The 20872-nt window shown below is 35.3% G+C and overlaps 2 protein-coding genes across 9 annotated transcripts; both read left to right on the forward strand.

Annotated features, from left to right (window-relative positions):
• Window positions 1-656: 656 nt before the first annotated feature.
• Window positions 657-6777, forward strand: LOC113688514 (uncharacterized). 7 transcript variants are annotated; one of them, XM_072048932.1, is made up of 12 exons: window positions 657-1048; window positions 1154-1195; window positions 1269-1446; window positions 2019-2248; window positions 2493-2550; window positions 3085-3162; window positions 3644-3732; window positions 3919-3960; window positions 4501-4582; window positions 5230-5418; window positions 5786-5948; window positions 6286-6777. In XM_072048932.1, exons 1-11 carry the CDS (start codon window positions 897-899, stop codon window positions 5930-5932), a joined length of 1287 nt encoding a protein of 428 aa, XP_071905033.1. In that variant the 5' UTR covers window positions 657-896; the 3' UTR covers window positions 5933-5948; window positions 6286-6777. The 7 variants fall into 7 exon arrangements, with proteins under 7 accessions (XP_071905033.1, XP_071905034.1, XP_071905035.1 ...); XM_072048933.1 differs by having other exon boundaries at window positions 6297-6777; XM_072048934.1 differs by having other exon boundaries at window positions 5795-5948.
• Window positions 6778-8060: 1283 nt separating this feature from the next.
• Window positions 8061-16535, forward strand: LOC113688511 (actin-related protein 2/3 complex subunit 1A-like). Of its 2 annotated transcripts, none has more exons than XM_027206336.2 (15): window positions 8061-8352; window positions 9188-9276; window positions 9810-9886; window positions 10081-10175; window positions 11422-11491; window positions 11893-11962; window positions 12905-12978; window positions 13113-13155; window positions 13443-13524; window positions 13854-13942; window positions 14046-14131; window positions 15277-15340; window positions 15740-15846; window positions 15970-16028; window positions 16135-16535. In XM_027206336.2, the coding sequence occupies exons 1-15, from the start codon at window positions 8283-8285 to the stop codon at window positions 16197-16199; spliced, it is 1140 nt and encodes a 379-aa protein (XP_027062137.1). In that variant the 5' UTR covers window positions 8061-8282; the 3' UTR covers window positions 16200-16535. The 2 variants fall into 2 exon arrangements, with proteins under 2 accessions (XP_027062137.1, XP_071905038.1); XM_072048937.1 differs by having other exon boundaries at window positions 15970-16023; window positions 16130-16535.
• Window positions 16536-20872: the final 4337 nt, after the last annotated feature.

Consider the following 20872-nt stretch of genomic DNA (forward strand, 5'->3'; position numbering starts at 1 on the left):
TAAAATTTTTAGGGATCAAATCGACTTTAGTAAAATAGTTTGAGGACTAAATTGACGATTTTTCCTGGAATGAAACCATCCTACTTCCAAACCAAACATGTAAGGCGTTAATAAAGTTATATAATAGTCTTGAAAATTTTAAAGATTTTTAAGTTTGCACCATATTTATATACCCTGAATTTTTTGTATTGCCCCCTTAAATTTAAAAAATTCCTTTCTTTATATAGATTATTCTTTGAAATTTTATATATTCCACTTTTATTCTATATTTATCCGCTAAAAAATAAGATATTTTATTAATTATCTCTAACAAAAAATGATGAACATATTTCAAATTAAACATTAACAACACTCTAATGGGAGAAAAGGATTTGACTTTTTAAATCAAAGCACATAATATATTTCTTATATAAATTTAGAAATATGATTTATATTGAAATTGACCATTGTACCTTCTTATCACAAGATTTTAATTCCGCCATTGTAAATACGCATTGTAGAGTTTATAATTCGAATTATGGAATACGAATTAAACACTTCTTAATACATTCTTTTTTGTCAATTATCATTGAAATTCATAATTTTTTCTCTTTATTTTTTTCCAAAAAAAAAAGAGAGTCTATATTATAGCTTTAGTTTTGTTGTTGTATACTCTACAAAGGTAGCATTAAGAAAAAAAGGGCGAAAAAAAAAAGGTTAAAGGAGAACACGTGGATCTCTGGTCACGGCTTGTTTGGTTCTTCCTTCAACCGAGAGAAGAACTAAAATAGGAGAACAAGGAACAAACACAACTCATCAGCCATCATCACAACTCATCAGCTTCATTACTCTACCGAAGAAATACAGAAGAAAATCGCAGTTAGCTGATGAACTAATTTTCGTGTCTGAGTTGAGAAATGGAGAGCTTCAACTTCCCCAAAGCCGTGGCGTTTTTGGTGGTTTTAATAGCCACCAATCTCACCGGAGCAATTTCGTCTACAGTTTCCCATTCCACCGCCACAATGCACACAAATAATTGGGCAGTCCTAGTCTGTACCTCTCGATTCTGGTAAACCCCAATTAATTCTCCCCTTCTTTTGTCTAATTTTCTTTTCTCCTATTGTGACAGCATTTTCTGATATTGTAGATATATTATTCTTTGCTTATTTTTCAGGTTTAATTATCGTCATATGGCCAATACTTTATCCTTATACCGGTATGATTAAACCCTAGTACCTTTATGTCAAAATTGATTTTTTTCCGTTGATTTTTATTTTTATTTTAGTCAGTTTGTATTTTATACGGATGCGATGGCTGTTTAGAACAGTGAAGAGGCTAGGCATACCGGATGAGAGGATAATTCTGATGTTGGCAGATGATATGGCTTGCAATGCGCGCAATAAGTACCCTGCTCAGGTTTTCAACAATGAAAATCACAGGCTTAACTTGTATGGAGATAATGTAGAGGTAAATAGTCTGAATTTCCTGTAGATTTTACTTTTTATCTGATAGAGCCAATTTTGAAAAATTTTAAATTTATCATCTTTTAGCTTGTTTTCGGTTTTTCGTACTTGATATTATAGGTCCGTACTGTTTTGACATGACAACAATTGCATGATTCTGAATTAGAAGAAAAATGGACGCTGTCACACTTTAATAACCATGAGTTTGTTTATTTTGAATAATATTTACATTGATGTTATTTTGTGAAGGGATTTCTCGAGTGTAGCCCACTGGTTAAGGGCCTTTGTTCCTTGTCTCAAAGCCAGCTTTTAATTCAAACCGTCCTCATCCCCTTTTGAATTCCTTCCCTTCTTAAATTTTTTCCCTAAGAAAGGAATATTCAAATAAGTTAAACTCTCGGATTTTTAGTGAAAGATTGTATTGGTGTAGTGAGTAGTTACTACTGTCTCTTTTATGTTGGGTTTGCTTGACAGAATAGTGGAAATTCTAGTAAAAAAAATAATTTTCTGTTGCATTAAATTCAGATGTTTCATTTACCTGGACGATGGATTAATTTTGTTGCTTGAAAATGTCAGGTGGATTATCGAGGTTATGAAGTGACTGTTGAAAATTTTCTTCGAGTCTTGATGGGTCGTCATGAAAATGCTGTGCCTAGATCAAAACGTCTTCTAAGTGATGAAGGAAGCCATATTCTTGTATATATGACAGGGCATGGTGGAGATGAGTTTCTAAAATTCCAAGACTCGGAGGAGCTTCAGAGTCATGATTTGGCTGATGCTGTCAAACAAATGAAGGAAAAAAGAAGGTAAAAAGTTAGATCTTCAGTAGAGTTTATGTAAGGATGATACCAAAAGGGCTCTGAAAGACTATATTTTGAAACTAAAACCGAGAAGGACTAATCTTTGATGTTAGGTTCCAACATATTTGACTTTTAGATGCAGGGATTTACATAAATTGCCGCATCTTGTCATTCTGAGTTAGATTTTAGCAATCACATTAGAAGAATAGTGAAATTATTTAAGCTGTCTTTGTGGTTGTTGAATTTCCAGATTCAAGGAGCTGTTGATTATGGTAGACACTTGCCAAGCAGCTACTCTCTTTTCTCAGGTTAGATTTTGCCATCTGATATATTAAGAACAGTCGATAGTGGATAACTATTGTTGTTTATGCAGTTATATGATTACTTTTTTCTTTTGTCTAGTTGTGTAAGGATTTTGTTGTTATTCTAGTTGGTTTCTTTGGTTTGTCAGGAGTATTAGAATTTATGTAGGATGTTTCTGCTGCAATGGTGATTGTCTCTTGAGATTAACGACATTATGTTCCCCTTGAAGAAACTTGATCGGCCTGAGTTAAAGTAAATTTTCAGGCTTGCCTGCACTGATACTTGTCTTGCTTATTGAATCCACTGCTAATGTACTTTCATCTGCTCTTTTGGCCTTTAAGTGATAATTCCTACCTACCATCATTTTTCTTTTCCTATTGAAAATTTTTATATTTTCTGGCAATTATTTGTGATCGTTCAAAAATCTGGGACTTATTTGTGATCGTTCAAAATATCTATGTATGCGAAAAGCCTAAATTTTAGTCGTCATACAATGTCATTTTGTACCGTGAAGTGAGAGACTATTTCTTGCTTTGCAGCTTCATTCACCAGGTGTTTTGGCTATTGGGAGTAGCTTGAAGGGAGAAAATTCATATTCGCATCACTTGGACTCTGATGTAAGTGAAGAGATTGTGGAATCGTCAATTTGTGATTAGTGAACCTCTATATAGATAGGGCACCAACAGTTTTCTGCAATTGTAGATTGATTTCTTTTGTTTTGTTTACTATCAAGATTTTATTGGGTAAATTATGCTAACTTTTTACGAGGATCATGGTAGCTACAAGGCCTCCCTTGAGTTTTTAATGTTACATTGGCCACTCTTATCAATATTAATACTCCTACAACAGTGCCCCCCTTAGTGTACTTACTATGACCTTCCCTCTCTAATGTTTCCCCCAAATTATCTTTGGAATGTTTTTTAATAATTTTTTCCCTGAAAGGTCTATTTCATTTTTAAAACCATAAGGAGGCTCTTGAAATTCTTCCATATCTCACTGGAGGTCAGTTGGATAATGCTTAATCACAATGACAACCCTGCCCCCTTCCCAGTCCATGTTGATATTGGCTTCTCTGAAACCTTTTTTTGTATGTCGCAGGTTGGTGTCTCTGTTGTTGACCGGTTCACCTTTTACACTCTTGCCTTTTTTGAGAGGCTAAACATGTATAACAATGCTTCTCTAAGCAGGTATATGTAAATCAATATTGCATATGATCATTGGATACAATTCACGATTCTAACTGTGCTTGGCTTCTGAATCTTTATTGACTAAATTATTAGGTTTTAACCTTTGATTGATTAGATTTCACTATGACATGTTTTCATGAAATTACTGAACAACATTCTGGATGCTTCTCTTTTGGGAATTTCTAGAGGATTACTTCTCAGAGCAAGTCCCGTCTTCGATAGATGCCGGTACTTTCCGTGAAGTATTTCTCTGACATGAAGTAGGAAATAATCGAGAGATACCACGATAGGGAGAGAAATGAGAATGTTTATATTTATGAACTTTTCACCCCCTTTTCTTCATTAAATGGTATAAGAACCTCTGATGCTACGACTGCGACCATAGTGCGTATTTAATCAGCGAGTTCTGAATAAAACTTTTTTTAATTAGCAAGCTGTTTAGTTGTTAAATCGCAGTGAGATTTCATGTTTCTTGGAGCTGCAACACGTGACCCCAAATGGAGGTTAAGTTATCTATTCAATCCATCTGTAGCATGTAATGACCGTGTGCCTTTTGAGAACATCTCAATCTTAATCTTATATGTAATGAATTAGTGACAGCATTTTATAACATCAGTAAGTGTGCCTGGTGAACACTGTCAATGAAATGAGAACCTAATATCCTAAGGAGGCAAGATGGTGCATTACCAGATTTTTTTTACCATGCCACTTGAAACTTTGTGGTTTGCTAGTCTTGATCATGACACACCAATTTTTGCGATTTTGCAGTTTGTTCAACTCATATAATCCAAATTTGCTTTTATCAACAGCATATTATCGGACAGATCTATATCAACGACGATTGGAAGAGGTATGTGAAGTTCAGATCGCTCTTGCTCTGACTCACCATTTCATCATTCTTAATTTGTTTCAAGTTCTTCATTATATATTGAAAAGATGACTTTCTCTCCCAAAAACGAAAAATGGAGAAGGGGGTAATAAAGAGAAAGTGTTGAAAATGATTAGAGCAATCTCATATAGGTCTTTGCCCAAAATGAAGAGTAATGTCTTGATGAGGTAGAAAAAAATCAATATGAGGTTTCAAATATCTTTTGCCTAAGATAGTTCAGAGCATTTATGCAAGGATTAGACAATTACCTAAATATTTCTTCTTTTCAAGTCTTTTATAGGATTAGGTCGAATTACTAATGACCCTTGCCTGTCTATAATATCTTGCTACTCTCTATCTGTAACATGTTAATTCGAAACTGAAAAAGTCTAGGAGAAATTATAGGGGAAATTTTTTCACGATGAGTTATAGGTATTACCCAACTATGGGAGTCAAATTTCTCCTGTATGGTGAAAATAAAAATAATGGTACTTGTTGAAATGACATAAGAAGGTAAATATTGAAATAGGATTCATGAGTGCCTTATTGAGCGATTTGTATGTCAAGATAACTTTCTTGAATCAAGTTTGGTGCTCATGTATTTGTGCTACCTGATTTTCTTTTGATAGGTACCTGTGACGAACTTCTTTGGTTCAGTCATGGAAACAATTCATACTGACTCAGCTTATGGAGCACTTTCTGGCAAGCAACTCAAAAGTGTTGAAATCAAGATGTCATCAGATTCATCAGGGGAAGACAGGCAAAGAATACTAGAAAATTCAGATGTTAAGGACCAAGGTAGCGGTTTGAATATCAAGGTGAGTAACGTCTGATCTAACCTGTCTGTGTCAAGGATTAAATTATTATTTGGACTGCTTTTGAATCACAGGAAAATTAGCATTATCGTCATGTAGAAAGTATCTCAAGTATTCTGAGGCTAACATATTTCAATGGGATCGTAAAGTTAGGACTAACGTATTTGCTGTATCTGATGCATATAATCATTGCCTTCAGCGCGCATTTCTTTAAGATCAATGAATGATGTGTGGTATTTATTATTTAAAGGGGGGAAAAAAAGATTCAGGAGGAAGGTCTGCAGCACCATCCTCATGTTCCTATAAAATTAGAAACTAATACTGTTGATGACGCATTACGAAAAATTTACTAATACGCGTCTAACCACAGGATCAACAGGTGACTTGTCCTTTTACACGGACGTTGAGTACTATTCACGAGAGAGTGGAAAAGGTCAAAGATGTCGATGGCTTGGTGAACTTTGGATTAGTACTTGTGATTCCTTTGTTGGCAGTTTCCTCTTGGCTTTCCAGCTGAGGATGGACATATCCCTGTGAGTCATTATTTCTTTCCATGCAGAAATGTGTGAGTTTCATCTAAGTGATAAAGTAAACGATCACTTGAGAAAATTGTTTATGTCCAGCTTGATAAAGTAAACGATCAAACGGTGAACTTAACCAAAGTTTACTTACTAAAGGGTCATTCTACCACCTGCTTGCTTGAAAGGCATATCCTAATAAAATATAAAGCTGTATACTTTCGACTTTACTGTGTGCTCCTCGGTCCTAAGTAGAACCACTGGAGTCACTTATTGTTATCTAGGTGGAACAATGGCCACCCTGCATGTTATCTGGTCTCTGTTCTCTTCTAATGTTTCATTGGATATTTAGCCTTGTTGCAGGTTTACAACATGCAGTTTGGCCTTCTGCTTGAAATAGGAAAGAAGATACATTAACTGCAATGACATGATTTTCATTCCAAATCAGAGAAGCCATCAAAAACCAAGAGGACCCATGGTGGCAAACGCTGGAGTTGGTGAGCAGTCGGCAAATGCTAGGACCCCTGGTTGTTAATTCAAGCTTTCTCACCGCACCAAACTGAGGGTTTATCTTGTGGGATCTTGTACTCTTAATTGTTGTTTCCAAAATTGAATAATGACATGGTAAATTGTTTTCCTTCTTGTTACTACTTTTCTTCTCAGCCACGCGGGGAGTTCATCAAGTCTAGTCTAACCTCTTAATCCATATTGTTGTAAAGTAATACTCTCGAGGATAGATTATTAGAGTAGAAGTCATCCAGAGCAAGAACACAAGGACATTAAAGTCGCAGGTTCTTTGAAGAATCAAGTGCTTCTAAATTTACAGCTTGAGATGTATTTTACCTGCGGCGTTTTCACTTGCTGTTTTGCTAAAGACTCGAGGGCTTCGGTTTGGCACATTCCTTGAACATACCTCTTCAACAATTGCTAAAGAAAACAATAAAATATTTGTGAACCCAGTTGGGGATAATGGTGGTAATAAATGTTGAACCTATATTAATTACACTTTTAATCCGTGATTGGTAGTGAGTTACTTCATCGAATTTCAGCAAACAGTTCGGCTTTCAAAATTCAAAGTGCATCAGTTTATTTCGCATTTTCACAGCTTGAAATTCATAATTTCGACATGATAATAGAGTCAATTTACCAAAAACAAAAAGGTAGAAGATAATTTTTGCCTTTCCTTTTCTCATTTTGTATAAGAAAAACTATGGGGCAAGGTCACTTGGATAGTCTTATATCAACTTTATCTTTTTGTATCAACTTGAACAATATTTTCTTTAAAAAAAATAATATTTTAAGTTTTTCAACATGACTAAAAAATATTTTTCATTCGGTCATTACTTATATAGAGTTACATAATATAATTTTATGAGTATTTGATTCGTTTGTTCAATTTTTCGCTATTTAAATGAGCGTGGAATCACATAAATTTCAGAATTTTAAATGTAAAAGCTTTTCTAATATGGCAAAAGTGTCTGAAATTTGGAAAATAAAAATATTTAGCACTTAGAGATGTTCCTCCTTACAAAAAAAAAAAAAATCATTTGCCTCCTCCAATGCCAAACCATATTGCGGACATTTTTCCATAGAATTAATTTTGACCAAAAAAACAGAGTAATTTTGGCAAAAATCATACATTGCAAATTACTAATTTTTCAACAACAAAGAAAAGAAGGAAAGAAAACTAATGGAGAAGAAGACAAAAAAGAAATTAAAAAATAAAAGAAACAGGAAATATACATAAAAGATTAGTTAAGTACCAATAGTAGTAGGGTTAATACCACTTTTCCCCCCAAACTTTGGACGATTACCCATTTCAGTCCCTAAACTTCAAAATGGGACACTCAAGTCCCTAAACTTATAAATACCTCCCACTTAAGGAAAATTGTTAACAAATCTTGAATGCCGTTGGTGGTCGAAGTGTCCCATTTTATAAGGATTTAGGGATTTAAGTGTCCCATTTTATAAGTTTAGGGATTTAAGTGGGAGGTATTTATAAGTTTAAGGACTTAAGTGTTCTATTTTGAAGTTTAGGGACTGAAGTAGATAATCGTCCAAAGTTTGGGGGGACAAAGTGGAATTAACCCAACAGTAGTAAGTGCTAAACATCTTTACGTCTCATCGAAGCATTTTCCGATGCTAAAAAGCGCGACACTGATTGGTAAACAAACAAATCATAGCCTTCCCCACCCACCGTCCTTCTCAAAATTCTACATTTCAATTCGTGAAATTTGTTCGTAGATCTGATTTTCAGTGAACAGATCAATCCAAAGCTGCAGCAGCAGTAGCAGCATAGTTGTCCCCACTCAAAATTTTTCCTTCTGCAGCTGGAGTTTTTAATCAAAAATGGCTGCAGTTTCAGTACATAAATTTGCTGATTGCGTTACTTGCCATGCTTGGAGCCCTGACCAATCCAGTACATGCCTTCTGCTCTCTTCTCTGTCCTTTTTTCTAAATTCTGTAAGAAATATTTGTAGAATTTGTCTTATCAAGGTTTATGGCATTAGCATTTAGTACTAGCCTTTTGGTTTAAGTCTGGACGGTGGAGTCATGTACCTTAATTGGTAATTCTGAGATTTGGGTTGATTATATCTGAAGGGTTTTGTTTCATGTTTTTTTTGTGTTAGAAAGATGACTTTTTTATACTGAGCCTTTGTGCAAAGCTGTTGTTGTTCTAAGATTTTGTATACTTTAAAATAGCCTTCCTGCAATCCCCTAAAAGGGCTAGTCTTTTCCTTCAGTTTGTCCCACATGGCCCATAGGAAAGAACAATTTACTGGATGAGGTATCTTTGTGGAACCTGTTTCAGAGGTGCTTGGTTCTCTGTTCGGTGTTCTGCCGTCTGGCTGTTATTTTCTGGTCTTGCCTTTCACCCCTTACACAATTTTACTAAATGAGAGAAAGTTGTCCCAGATCAAAAATAAAAGGAAACAGGCAGTGGAGGAGACTGCAAAATATCCAGGAGCCTATATGGATTGCCATTGCAAAGCTAGTGGCCTAGTGATAGGAGATAACTATCTATAACCACATTTGTGGTTTGCATTTACATTTCTAATGATTAGTATTCTATCATGTTACAGGGCTTTCTTATCTTTCACTTTCGTAATGATTATTCGTTTGAGTTACAGTTTTGGTTCAGAAAAACTGTTCTTGAAAATCTGGAATGTGTTCTGCAATTGTTGGGTATTGGTTTGTTGCTTCAAGTATGTATAGTCTGAAAAGTGTCTAATTTATGCCCAACTTGTTTGTAGTGATTGCGCTTTGTCCAAACAATGATGAAGTGCATATCTATAGAAGATCTGAGGAGGAGAAGTGGGAAAGGATCCATGTCCTTCAGAAGGTAACTTTAATGGCGCTTTTTTGCTCTTCCTGTGTTTGATTGTATGATAAGATTGGCGGGTTTCTGCTTTTTATGTACATCTGTGCTTTTACTTGGCAAACAGGAACCACTTTTTCGTCATCCCTTTCTGAACTTTCATATGCTTCTATGCTGTTTGGATTATAAGTTCAGCTTTTGACTCATGTCGCTGTAAATGGTGTTGGTTTTAGATATGCCTGGTCAATATCCCTCAAAATGCAAGCAGCTTTATGTTGTGTGTCTGAAATATCTTAATTTCCGGTTTTGATAGAAAGGAATGGGTTTAACATTATTATAAGACCTGACTTTGAAACTTCCTTATGGTTTATATTTCAGCATTGTACTCCAGAATATTGTATATCCCTAGAAAAGGTCATTTGTATTTAGTCGGACATTTTTCTTTATTATAAATGTTTTTTTGATTGAATGTTCATATCATTTTCCTCCCAAGATGGTTCTGTTTGAAAGTTTTGCTGAATAAATATATGCTTCTTGCCTTGTCTATCTTCTTACAGCATGATCAGATCGTTTCTGGGATTGATTGGAGTTCAAGGTCAAACAAGATAGTTACTGTATCTCATGATCGGAATTCGTGAGCGCCTTGATCTTGAGCCATTGATTATCTTGTGTTTTACATAGTTTATATCTTGATGTGAATTATGAAAATCTAATATTAGCTTCAGTCTTTTGGTTGTTCCCTAATCCCTCTCCTTCCCTTCCCTTTACCTTTCTCTGAAGTGCACAGTTACTGTATGATCACTCTTTTTCACTGAAGTTTCCTTGTAGATATGTTTGGAACCAAGAAACAACAGAATGGGTGCCCACTCTTGTTATCCTTAGGTTAAATCGTGCTGCACTTTGTGTGCAGTGGAGTCCCAAAGGTGTGGCCTAATCCTTGCAGCTCCGTTAGAATTGTTAATTTCCATGTGTGAACATTGTCTTCATCATATTACTCTTTTGTCTTGCCTGATTGATGACTTGATGTGATGTTGCCTCTATTAGGAGTGCATGTAATTATTGTTGTCAAATTTTAACTCTGCTGCATCAGTGCCATGTTCATATGTGTAATGTTGTTACATTCAGCAAAAGGATGAGTACCTTAACAGGAACTTGCAGTATTGTCTGATAAGTGACCATCTACTATGATACTCTGGATCATGTGAAATTAATCGAAAAGTAGAGTATTCATTCGTGACTTCATTCTTTCTGTTTGTCCTATTACTGACAAAATGACCGTCAAATAATCATGTTATGAGAAACTGTAGTAAAATGAAATATGCCAGAATTGATAAATAATTTCTTGGAATCAAAGATCCTTTTCTGAAGGCCAGCCTATTCTATGGGACTGTTCTAAGCAAACAATTACGCTTAAACTATGAAATAGAATGACTAATTTTTTGTGCCTTCCCTGCAATCGATATTTGGTAATTGAGCAAAATTTTAATATGCATAATTTGCTATAGATGGTAAAGACAAGCATTGGTTCTACCTTTCTCTCTCTGGCATAGACACACTGCACTCAAGCACTAAAAGGAAATGAGTTGTTCCCTGTGCACAAGGAGATATATCAGGACTATCTATCCACCATATTAGAGCTTGGAGAAGATTATATGACCCACCATTAGAGTGTCAAAAAATGAAAGAATTAAATTGTTTAACCTATAGTAAGTGTTCATGTCTATAGGTGGATATCTGTTGCTGATTAATTATGAACCAAAGCCAGCACAATAAATCCATCTCCTAGATTCTGTAACTTGTTCTTTTGTGGCAGAAGGCCATCCGAAGTACAAAATTTTTTGTTAGAAAACAGCATGGTCCTGTCAAAATAATGTTGGCATTGCCTAACATTGTTGTGGGTGTTGATGGAATCGCAATGTTGTTTAGATTTTATCTTTTTGCATCGTATGAAATACAGTTTTGGATGTACTTTTCACATTTGACAAATTCTATGATCTTTCTTTCTTAATCAAGGAAACTAATGTCTGTAATTTTTATCTCCTTTCCTAGCTAATGAATTACACTGGATTTCTTGTTTTATCGAACTCTATTGGTTGACTACTCTGCTGTTAATGTAATCATTGTTGATTTTCTTTGCAATCTTCTTAGTCTATCTAATTTTTCTTTCAGAGAATAAGTTTGCTGTTGGAAGTGGGGCTAAAACTGTTTGTGTGTGCTACTATGAGCAGGAGAATAACTGGTAAACACTATTGTCAAGTTCTGTGTAGCTAGATCAAATACTAGTATTATACCCCTTGGCTTCCAGTGGAAAGCCTTTATCTTTGGTCTTCTTTATTGACATTTATTAATTGTTTTATTGTTTTTTAGAGTGGTCTATGAAGTGTCAAGTAGGCTTTTTTGTTTCTTTCACATCTTTTGCATGATGGTATTGTTTTTTTTTTCTTTTTTTGTAAATACCTTTCCACCCCTCCCCACAGACTTCCTATCCCCAATTGCCAAGCAAGGATTGGAACCCTGAACTTGGCAGTGGTGAAGACTCTAAAAGCTCTCCCTTGGCCACTAGGTTGACCCCAGTGGTTATGATGATAATCAACAATTACTGTAGTCATGTTTTCTAACCTTGACATATATTTCTGTCAGGTGGGTTAGTAAGCTTATCAGGAAGAAGCATGATTCATCCGTTACTAGTGTTGCCTGGCACCCCAATAATGTGAGTCTGGTGTCATTTTGACCTTAATTCCCTGTGCCAATCAACCAGATGTTAATTGGAGCATCAGAAAACACTTTTTTAGCTTTCAAATATAAATAATAGGAAAATTAATGGAACTGGTGATTATGATGATTGGAGTGGTTACAATGTGCACCTCTTCAGCTGCATCTTTTTTTTTTTTAATTGGTTTTCAGGAATGACTTAGTTTCTCTTGCATGTTGCTTGTAATCTTTTTGCTTGGTTCTTAAGTTTTGTTTTTTCTGCATGTAATTCGATCAAAGTTTCTGTTGCTTGAGATGTTCATCTTGGAAAGGAGCTTCATGGCTTTATCATGCATATGCCCCTCGTTTAAGTAACAAAGGGATTCAGTAAAAGAAATGATAAGAGAAGCAAAAGATGCATGGTGAAATGTAATGTACAAAAGGATGTGCCAGTTGGTTAAAATGGCATTTGGTAGGATAAGGATATGGTTAAGTCAAGCTGAAAGCTGTAAACACCATGGAGCTATGCTAATCAGCTGAACAGCTCTTTGAGCTTTTTGATTGATTTGTATTTTGGCTTTGCCTTCCCGCAGATCCCTGGTGTAGTATGTAGAACAGGGCTTCATGTGTTACACCTTCATGTTTATCTCTGTGCCTTTGAGTGGACCTCCAACTCTAAGAAAGCCTATATCCACTCGAAAGGATTTCTAAGTTTATGAAATGCGTATGTTTGAAATAAATCACTGATGCATCTGAAGCACAACATTATTTTGTACAATAATATGGTTTCTGTTCTTTTGATCTACCACATGAAAAAAGGGATATTTCCTATTTGTAGATTTTATGTTGATATGGGAAGAAATGTTTGAGTGATATCTTTGTTGTAATGCAAACCGCTGCATTTTGGTGTACATCTCTTGTTCCTTTCTGAGTTAGTGGTAACAATATTTTTCATGTATAGATATTCCTTGCAACCACATCTACTGATGGAAAATGCCGAGTATTTTCTACTTTCATTAAAGGCGTTGACACAAGGTATGTGTTTGAAATTTTGATCTTTTTCCCATTTACTGTCTAAAAAGCTTGGAGAAGATGCATTCACCTCATAAAAAAAGAAATACAATAAAGAAAGAAAGAAATCTTATCAGTGTGCAATTGTTTGTTGGCAGGGAAGCGGGTTCAGGTCCTCCTTCAGATTCTAAATTTGGAGAGGTTTGAATCTTACCTTGCTTCTGTTTGCACTTTTTGTTCCTTGCATGCAATGAGTTTTATTATTCATTTCTTACATTATCAAGTCCGAAAATTTTAAGAAGCCATTTGCATAATATCATATCTGTAAGAGACCAGGTGGATTACGTAATCTATTCCTTAAATTAGTGAATAAATACAAAGATAATCAATTCATCGGGGTGGATTTTGCCTTTTATTGTTATCTCATGAACTTTTTCAAGACTAAATCCTACATTTAATGTTATCTCTCCTTCGCAATCGGCGGGCAGCAAATTGTTCAACTTGATCTCTCATTTTGCTGGGCTTTTGGTGTCAAATGGTCCCCAAGTGGCAATACTTTAGCATATGTAGGTGAGGAACTCTTTTTTTATTTTATTTTTTATTTTTCTCCTTTCTTTTTGCCAAATTGAGGGTTTTGCTTCCGACTTCATACTGGCAGGCTGCAAACTAAGATGCTTTCAATAGTTACATATTCTGTTCACTGCAATCAAAGTCAAGAATGCTGTTAAGCTTTGATTCTGGTTGTAGTGACTTGAATGTCATTGCTATTAGCAAATGATTGAATAGGAAATCAGAAATAGATATTACTTTGTGTTCATGTTAAAGAAAATTGGCATGTGGTACGAACATTTTTCTACATGTCTCACTAATATTCGTTAAGATTTGGACTTATTTCTCAGGTCACAACTCAATGATCTACTTTGTTGATGATGTTGGACCCTCTCCTTTAGCTCAAAGTGTTGCACTCCGTGATTTGCCTCTTCGTGATGTGGGTCAGAAATCATTCTCAATCATTTACTAATATTCTTACACTTTATATATGTTGCATTAATGACTAAGTGAGATTGTATTTTTATCCTGCTAAATTTCAGGTTTTGTATCTTTCTGAAAGAGTGCTGATTGGTGTGGGGTTTGATTGCAATCCAATGGTTTTTGTAGCAGATGAAAGTGGTCTATGGTGGGTTGCCTTGTTACTCTTATGTGTACATTGTAGAAAGTAATTCTTCTTGTTGTTGTTTACCCATATGTTGATTTCTTTGCTGTAGATTTCCGTTCCAGAGCCTTTTATTGTATCTTTATTGGGATCTCCACTTCTAGCTTTGTGCTGTTATCATGTCCAATACATCTGGTATTCACTATTGATTTGTTTGACAAAGCAAGGATTTTTATGCTGTCACAAGTCTGAAGTCTTATCTTTTAAATGATATTGTAGATTTTGTGCTTTATTGTATTCTTCAGTTTTGGCAACAACTGGTATGCAGAGGCTTTGGTTTCCATCAAATGCCTCTGATCCCCTTCTATCTCTCTCTCTCTCTCTCTCTCTCTGGAGCTTGAACTTCATTACTGTGATTCTTTAGGTATTTCTTAGGGTGATTCTGAAGCTCCTGTAATTTTATATGGTTTGGAGCAACTCAAGTTAAAAGAATTGCCATACCTGTGGGCCAAAGTTTAGTTTGCCGGAAGAGGTGTGAAGGTTGTGTGTCTATTTAATTTAGAAATATAATTTCGGGATAAGACGGGATGGGGTGCTGAGGATTTGACTCAGTATTATCACGACAAATCTGCAAACTACCATTGTGAAAATCATGGTATTCTGTTGCATAAGGAGTATGCCCTTGTTCACTTTGACCAGTTAGCTTTAAAGAAATTTAGATTTTTTTTTTTTTAAGAATTGGAATAGAATAACAGTGTAGACATCTCCAGATTCAGTTTTCTTGGATGGCCTTTTGTGGTCTAGCTCAAGATTGGGTAAAATTGATACCAACTCGTACCGGGAATTGAGTAAGCCCAGTTCCAGCAATTTTTGCATTCTGCCATTCTCATTTGAAGCTTGCCTCTGAAGTTGAGTTGGTGTATATTTTGTACACATGAACTGGCCAGCTAAAATATAGGTGAAACCAACAATGGAAACTATTTCAGGATTGTAGTAAAGTTCCTTTTGTTACTGGGTAGGGTATTGACTGCTGATGTACTGACAAAGTCAAGAATGCTTTTTGGAAGTTGAAGGTTGTTTATTCGAATGCTAGTGCATTGCTTGTTTATTGGATTTTTTAAAAAATTTAAATGGTCTCATTATTAATGAAGTGATTAAATTATGTTCAGGGGTTTTCTGAGGTTCCTTGGTGAAAGAAAAGCAGCAGCTTCAAGCGCAAAATCTGGTTCACAGGTATCTCTTTTTCATTTGAGGGTATATAGATTGGGGTCCAAAGTGAGAAAATGCTATCGTACCACTTGAAACCTTTTCTGTTCAAAATTCCAAAGGATCTTGCTGCAGGGAGATATCCACTTGTCATTGAGCAAATTCTGTCCCAAAATAGCCACCTTGTTCTCATGTTATATGGTTGAATTTTGGTTTCCTGTTATATTGCTGGATGAGTAGTTTCAGTTTTTATTTTGGGCCAATTTTATGTTTCAATTTTCCCTTTGTTATCTGGTGGAAGTTTTAGCTCACTCAATTCAGATTTAAAAATTTCTCCGTTTTTGGAATGCCTAGCTGCGTCACTAATGGCATTTGACTTCTATATAATTGATCACAAGATAAGTTGGAGCTTTATCTGTTTTCCAGTTTTCTGAAGCATTTGGAAAACTCTACGGCCAATCAAGATATGGAATTAGCAACAATAGTGTTCAACCTTCAAGGCTGCATGGTGGCATTCATGAAAACTGCATCAAGTACTGATTATGCTTGTCATTATGCCATCCCTTTTAATCTTTTTATCTTGGCATTTGTCTTTGACATCTGTTGACAAGTCATTGGCATAAATATTAACCTTCTCTTCTCTATCTTGGTTGCAGTTGTATTGTACCATTAAATAGGAAAGTGGGTTCAAAAGTAACCAGGTTTAGCACCTCAGGTTAGTCCAGATGAGCTTAGGTGTTTCCTATTTCAGCACGTCAGGTTCTAATGATGTGCACTTGAGAGACTCATAAGCCAAATCTTCCATGTTTTTTACACCTCAGGGTTGGATGGAAGAGTAGTCATTTGGGATTTGCAGAACCAAGAAGACTTATTAGACTATTTATGAGTCTTGGATTTTAGTCCAACCACATTGATATGGCGATCAGCAATGAGGGGTCATATTCCTCTATTGGCGGGTTCACATTACAGAGCAATTCGAGTAGTTATTCTAGATTCTAATGCCTTGTTACAAGAAATAGTATCCTATTATATGGTAGCTTCTTCAATGTGTTTATCCCCATGCTGGCTGGAAACAATGATGTATTGCTGTTGCTCATAGCTTATGTAAGGTAGTGATTTATTCTTCAAGAATTTTATGAAGAATATTGCAAAATTTCTAGCTATTTCCACTTTTGATGCGGTTAAGTTTTCTTTTGAAATATACAAGAATGAGATTCCTGCTTTTAAGGTGTGCCACAGAATCCAGTAAATTGTTCTTTAACTGGCTTTTCAGTTTGTTGACTGTAGAGTACTTTTTGTCTCGTTAAACTGAAGCTTGCAGTGAAATTTTTCCTTCTGTTCGTGCAATGATTGAGAAAGGTTGCAAATTTTCCAAGAATCTTGTTGTGGTTCTGTATGCCGCCAACTAATACTACCATTGAAACAAGAAATTTCCAGTTTGGTTCGGGGATTTAGTAATGTCTCTCATGTTGAGTGCATATCCGTCTCTTCCCCAGTTAAGATGAATCAGTCACTGTAACTCGTTAATTTACTCTGGATGACTTAAAAGTACATATGATACGCAGAAAATGGGGGCGTGATTGCTTCGCAGGGATTATCAATCTTTCCTAGTGGAACACTTGATTTTTCAGACGACACACCCTCTTTCTCGACCACCCTGGCCTCACTTCCCAGTACTTCTCCTCAACCCCCTCAAATGACGTTAAAACAAGATTCAAACTTGAACCCTTTAGTTCAAATGGTAGAATTGAACATGTATGTTTGGTAAGGTTTGGTTTTAACTTTAGCCAAATGCAGAAAGTAAGACTGATAAAGATCCCTGCAAATGAAACTATGGAGAGAGCCTCCGCGTTTGTTGATCGTATCTTCCATGTATCAATACAACTCAGGGCTCGACGGAAGAGTTGTCACTGGGGATTGGCAGGACCAAGAAGATGATTTATCGGATAGCTACGAGTCTCACTTTTTGTCAAACAGCATCAATATGGCGGTCAGGTTCACACTACAGCGCAATTAAAGTACTAATTCCTTTGTACCAGTTATGAGTGATCTCATCATAGATTACCTTCTTCAATATGTTCTCCTCTGTGCCTGGAGAGGTTTCTGAAATTATCCCTATGTGTAAACCAAGTAATTCGCCTTTTTCTTTTTCTTTTTTTTGCAATTGATCATAGTTTGGTGAGTTTTGACTCTAGATTCAGGTTTATAATCGTCCACCAACACATTTCTAGCAGACTAGAACACATTGCTTTTGTTGAGGAAGTAGACAATCTTATCAATGGACCCAACTTGTTTGGCCAAGTAATTAACCAGGGGTGACTTTGATATCAGTTGTCAATATCTCATTTACTTTTAACTTTACCCAACAAAAAAAAAAAAAAAAAAAAAGGATTCCAGGATAAAGAAACAACTCATAGCTTTCGAGAGGTGAGGTTTCTTTCTCATATAGCAGCACTTGAAATTTGAGCTTGAAAATAGATCCCAGAAAAGAACAGATGGCCTCCATTTGCATCGATCCTGTTTTGCGTGATATGGATTTGCTGAAAAACAACCTCAATGAGGGATAGGTGATTGATGGTGTTATCCTTCCTGTTGCCACTTACCAGCATTGCTTTGCTAGTTGGAAGTTTGTTTCTCTTTGTTAGCATGATGGAGGTTTCAAAGTGTGGTTCTTTTCTTCTTATGATGGCAGAAACTGTCAAGAAGTCCCTGCAAACCATTCAGGTGTAAACCATGTTAACTATTTGTGTCAGAATTCAATATCTGTTGATGGTATGGATGAAGCAGACTGTTGAAACTTGAAAGAAGCTAAAAATTGCTTGTGTATTTGTACTTTTGAGTCTTTGATGCTGACTTGGATGCTCTCACGTATCTCCCCATTTTAGCACTTTTAGAAGAAAAAGACTGTTGAAAGAAACAAGGAAGTGCTTGTGTACTACTTTTAAGTGCTAAACTTAATGCAGCTGTGCATCTCTTCTTCTTTTTTTCTCAGCTTTGGTTGGAAAGGTACAAGTGAGGAAGCCATTCGGGAAGATTTCAACTTTGCCATTCTTGTATCTCATTGTCTTATTCTTCATCTTTTGGTTTGAGAGTTCAAGGAGACTCTAAATTTATTATCCCAAAAAAAAAAAAGAAAAAAAAAAGAGGAGACTCTAGATTTTGTATTGCAAGATTGGCTGATGTATTATATGGGTGATTCTTTTTTGGGGCCTCTGAGGCCCAGCAATTGATGACTTAGTAAGCAAAATAAAATTTTCAATGATCTTCATCATAGGCTAAAATTGTTTGTGATCATTGTAGCTCATTAGCAGATTGGACGAATCAGGTCAAAGTATTTGAGGAAATAAATGACTTTGAATCTAGTATTTGAGTTAATCATTACTTCCTAACAATTTAATAATTAAGATTAGTAGTAGACTATGTCAAGATAATTTCTTTTTTAAGGGATGGAGATGGGAGAAGGAAGAACCCGAAAAGGGAGAATATGTAGAACCAAAAAATAAAAATTATGGGAGATATATTTGACAAACGGAATATATATGGAGAGGCAATTTATACACATAATAATATGTGTGGGAGAAGAGGAATAATACCAATAACAATCTATTAATCACATCATAAGAACAAGGCTCTCATTCATTCACTCTTCTCAACTAAACACAATAATATAACCCCTTACTAGATAAACAAGTTTTACACCACAATAAATTTCCTAATAAGATACTAATTCGTAGACAATAAAACTATCATAACTTGACTCTAATAGAATTACTAAAACCCTAAATTGACTAAAACACTACTAAATAATAATATGAAAATTTCTAATTTTGAACCTTGATTTAATATGCCAACATTGCCTCCCTTAAATCAAGCTTTCTCCTGAATTAGGTTCACTACCATCACGATCAATAATCTCCTTTGATTTTTGCTGCTACAATATTCCACGCACCTGGACAAATTTATTTCGTCACTCACCGTATTTTCACTTGCGAAAATAATCCACGCTTTTGGATAGACTGTTTTCATAGCCCAATTTGATGCCAACTTATTGACAATTCATTTTGTGATATTCATAACCACAATTCAACTGACCGGATTCTTCTCTAATCTCTGTTGTAACATCCGCAATCAATCTGACAATTCTCGAACCAATCTTGTGGTCCAATCCTAACACTCCATGACCAACCTTTTGGTCTAACTTGATCAACTAATTTTTTCGCAGCAATTTTTATACTCCAACTCTGACAGCGAAAAACACCCAACTGTTATAATCGGGTCAATTCTTTAATGTCTACAGGCACCCCAGGATCAACTTCTGGAACCTAGGGCTCTAATACCAGATATAGAATTCAAAGGAAATATATGGCAGATATATTTGACAAAATCAATATGAGAAGAGGCAATTTACACACATAAATATATATGTGGGAGAAGAGAAACAATATCACTAATAATATATTAATCATATCATAAGAATAAGGCTCTCAATTTTTCACTCTTCTCTTCAATTAATAACCTACTAGACTGGTAGTATTTATAGATTCTAAAACTTCCTAAAACAAATATAATTGTACACCAAAACTTATTTGGAAACTAATTTGAGATTTTCTAATCTAATATGGAAACTAAACAAATAAGATAACAAAAAGAATTAGGAAACTAAATACTAAAATAGCTTGGTTTAATTTCCTTCAGAATAGAATCATAATCGAATTCCCACAATTGAACAAGGGATGAATTCTTAACTTCTATATTGCACAATTCAAATCAGTTTTTGCATGTTTGCAGAACCTCTTGTGCATTTTTTTTTTTTTTTTGCGTAAAAACTTGCGTCCTTCTATCTTAGTGTCATGCAAAGGGAATTAATCTGGTGGAACAATGATGCAAATTTGTCAATTTTCCAAGACTTGCAGAATCGAAAAGCAAAATCATCCTCCTTTAAAAAATATATATATATATTTTTTGGAAAAGCACGTCCTCAAGTCAGAAAGCACTAAGGGAGAGCAAATATGACTAAATGGACTCTAAACTTGCTGCTGAATTTATTTCTTGATGTCGATTTGGTTGCTGTAATCAACCTCTATTGTCTGGACTTTGAACTCTAATCTCAAGAAACTCACAATTCCCAATTTTGAGCATTGTTGACATTTTCTCAGTTTTTCTGTTTCACTTGGACAATAGGAGGTCTAATTAACTAAGCAACTTGGATGAACTTCCCTCTACAATTATTTTATAGCTCCTGAACTTCTTTCTGCATTTTTTTTTTATCTCTTGACTTGAACTCAAGATAAGATTGTTGGAGTAGAAGGTTGACTAAGTCTTGCCCTTAGACAGCAAATGTGACAACTACAGATTCATTGGTAAGTTTTTGGCTAGTTTCTGAAGTTGGTTTGCCAGTAGTACTAGTCTATCTACATTAGTAGCATCTTGTTAATTATGTCAGTGTAGGTGGAGGGTCTCTCTCAGGGTTGCTTGTTGCAATTTAAAATAGACGGACCCCTAAAAGACTCTTGATTCTTGAGTAGTCCCAACATTATTGATAAACTAGTTTCTTGGATA

The sequence above is a fragment of the Coffea arabica genome, chromosome 5e, assembly GCF_036785885.1.
Source record: "Coffea arabica cultivar ET-39 chromosome 5e, Coffea Arabica ET-39 HiFi, whole genome shotgun sequence".
NCBI lineage: Eukaryota > Viridiplantae > Streptophyta > Magnoliopsida > Gentianales > Rubiaceae > Coffea > Coffea arabica.

Excerpts from the sequence above, each read along its gene's own strand:
- LOC113688511 (XM_027206336.2), top strand. The coding sequence starts at position 8,283 with ATGGCTGCAGTTTCAGTACATAAATTTGCTGATTGCGTTACTTGCCAT. Across the intron at positions 10,176-11,421 it reads TGTGCAGTGGAGTCCCAAAG|AGAATAAGTTTGCTGTTGGA; the intron begins GTGTGGCCTAAT and ends TTTTTCTTTCAG. Across the intron at positions 14,132-15,276 it reads GCAGATGAAAGTGGTCTATG|GGGTTTTCTGAGGTTCCTTG; the intron begins GTGGGTTGCCTT and ends AATTATGTTCAG.
- LOC113688514 (XM_072048932.1), top strand. The coding sequence starts at position 897 with ATGGAGAGCTTCAACTTCCCCAAAGCCGTGGCGTTTTTGGTGGTTTTA. Across the intron at positions 1,049-1,153 it reads GTCTGTACCTCTCGATTCTG|GTTTAATTATCGTCATATGG; the intron begins GTAAACCCCAAT and ends CTTATTTTTCAG. Across the intron at positions 1,447-2,018 it reads TGTATGGAGATAATGTAGAG|GTGGATTATCGAGGTTATGA; the intron begins GTAAATAGTCTG and ends TGAAAATGTCAG.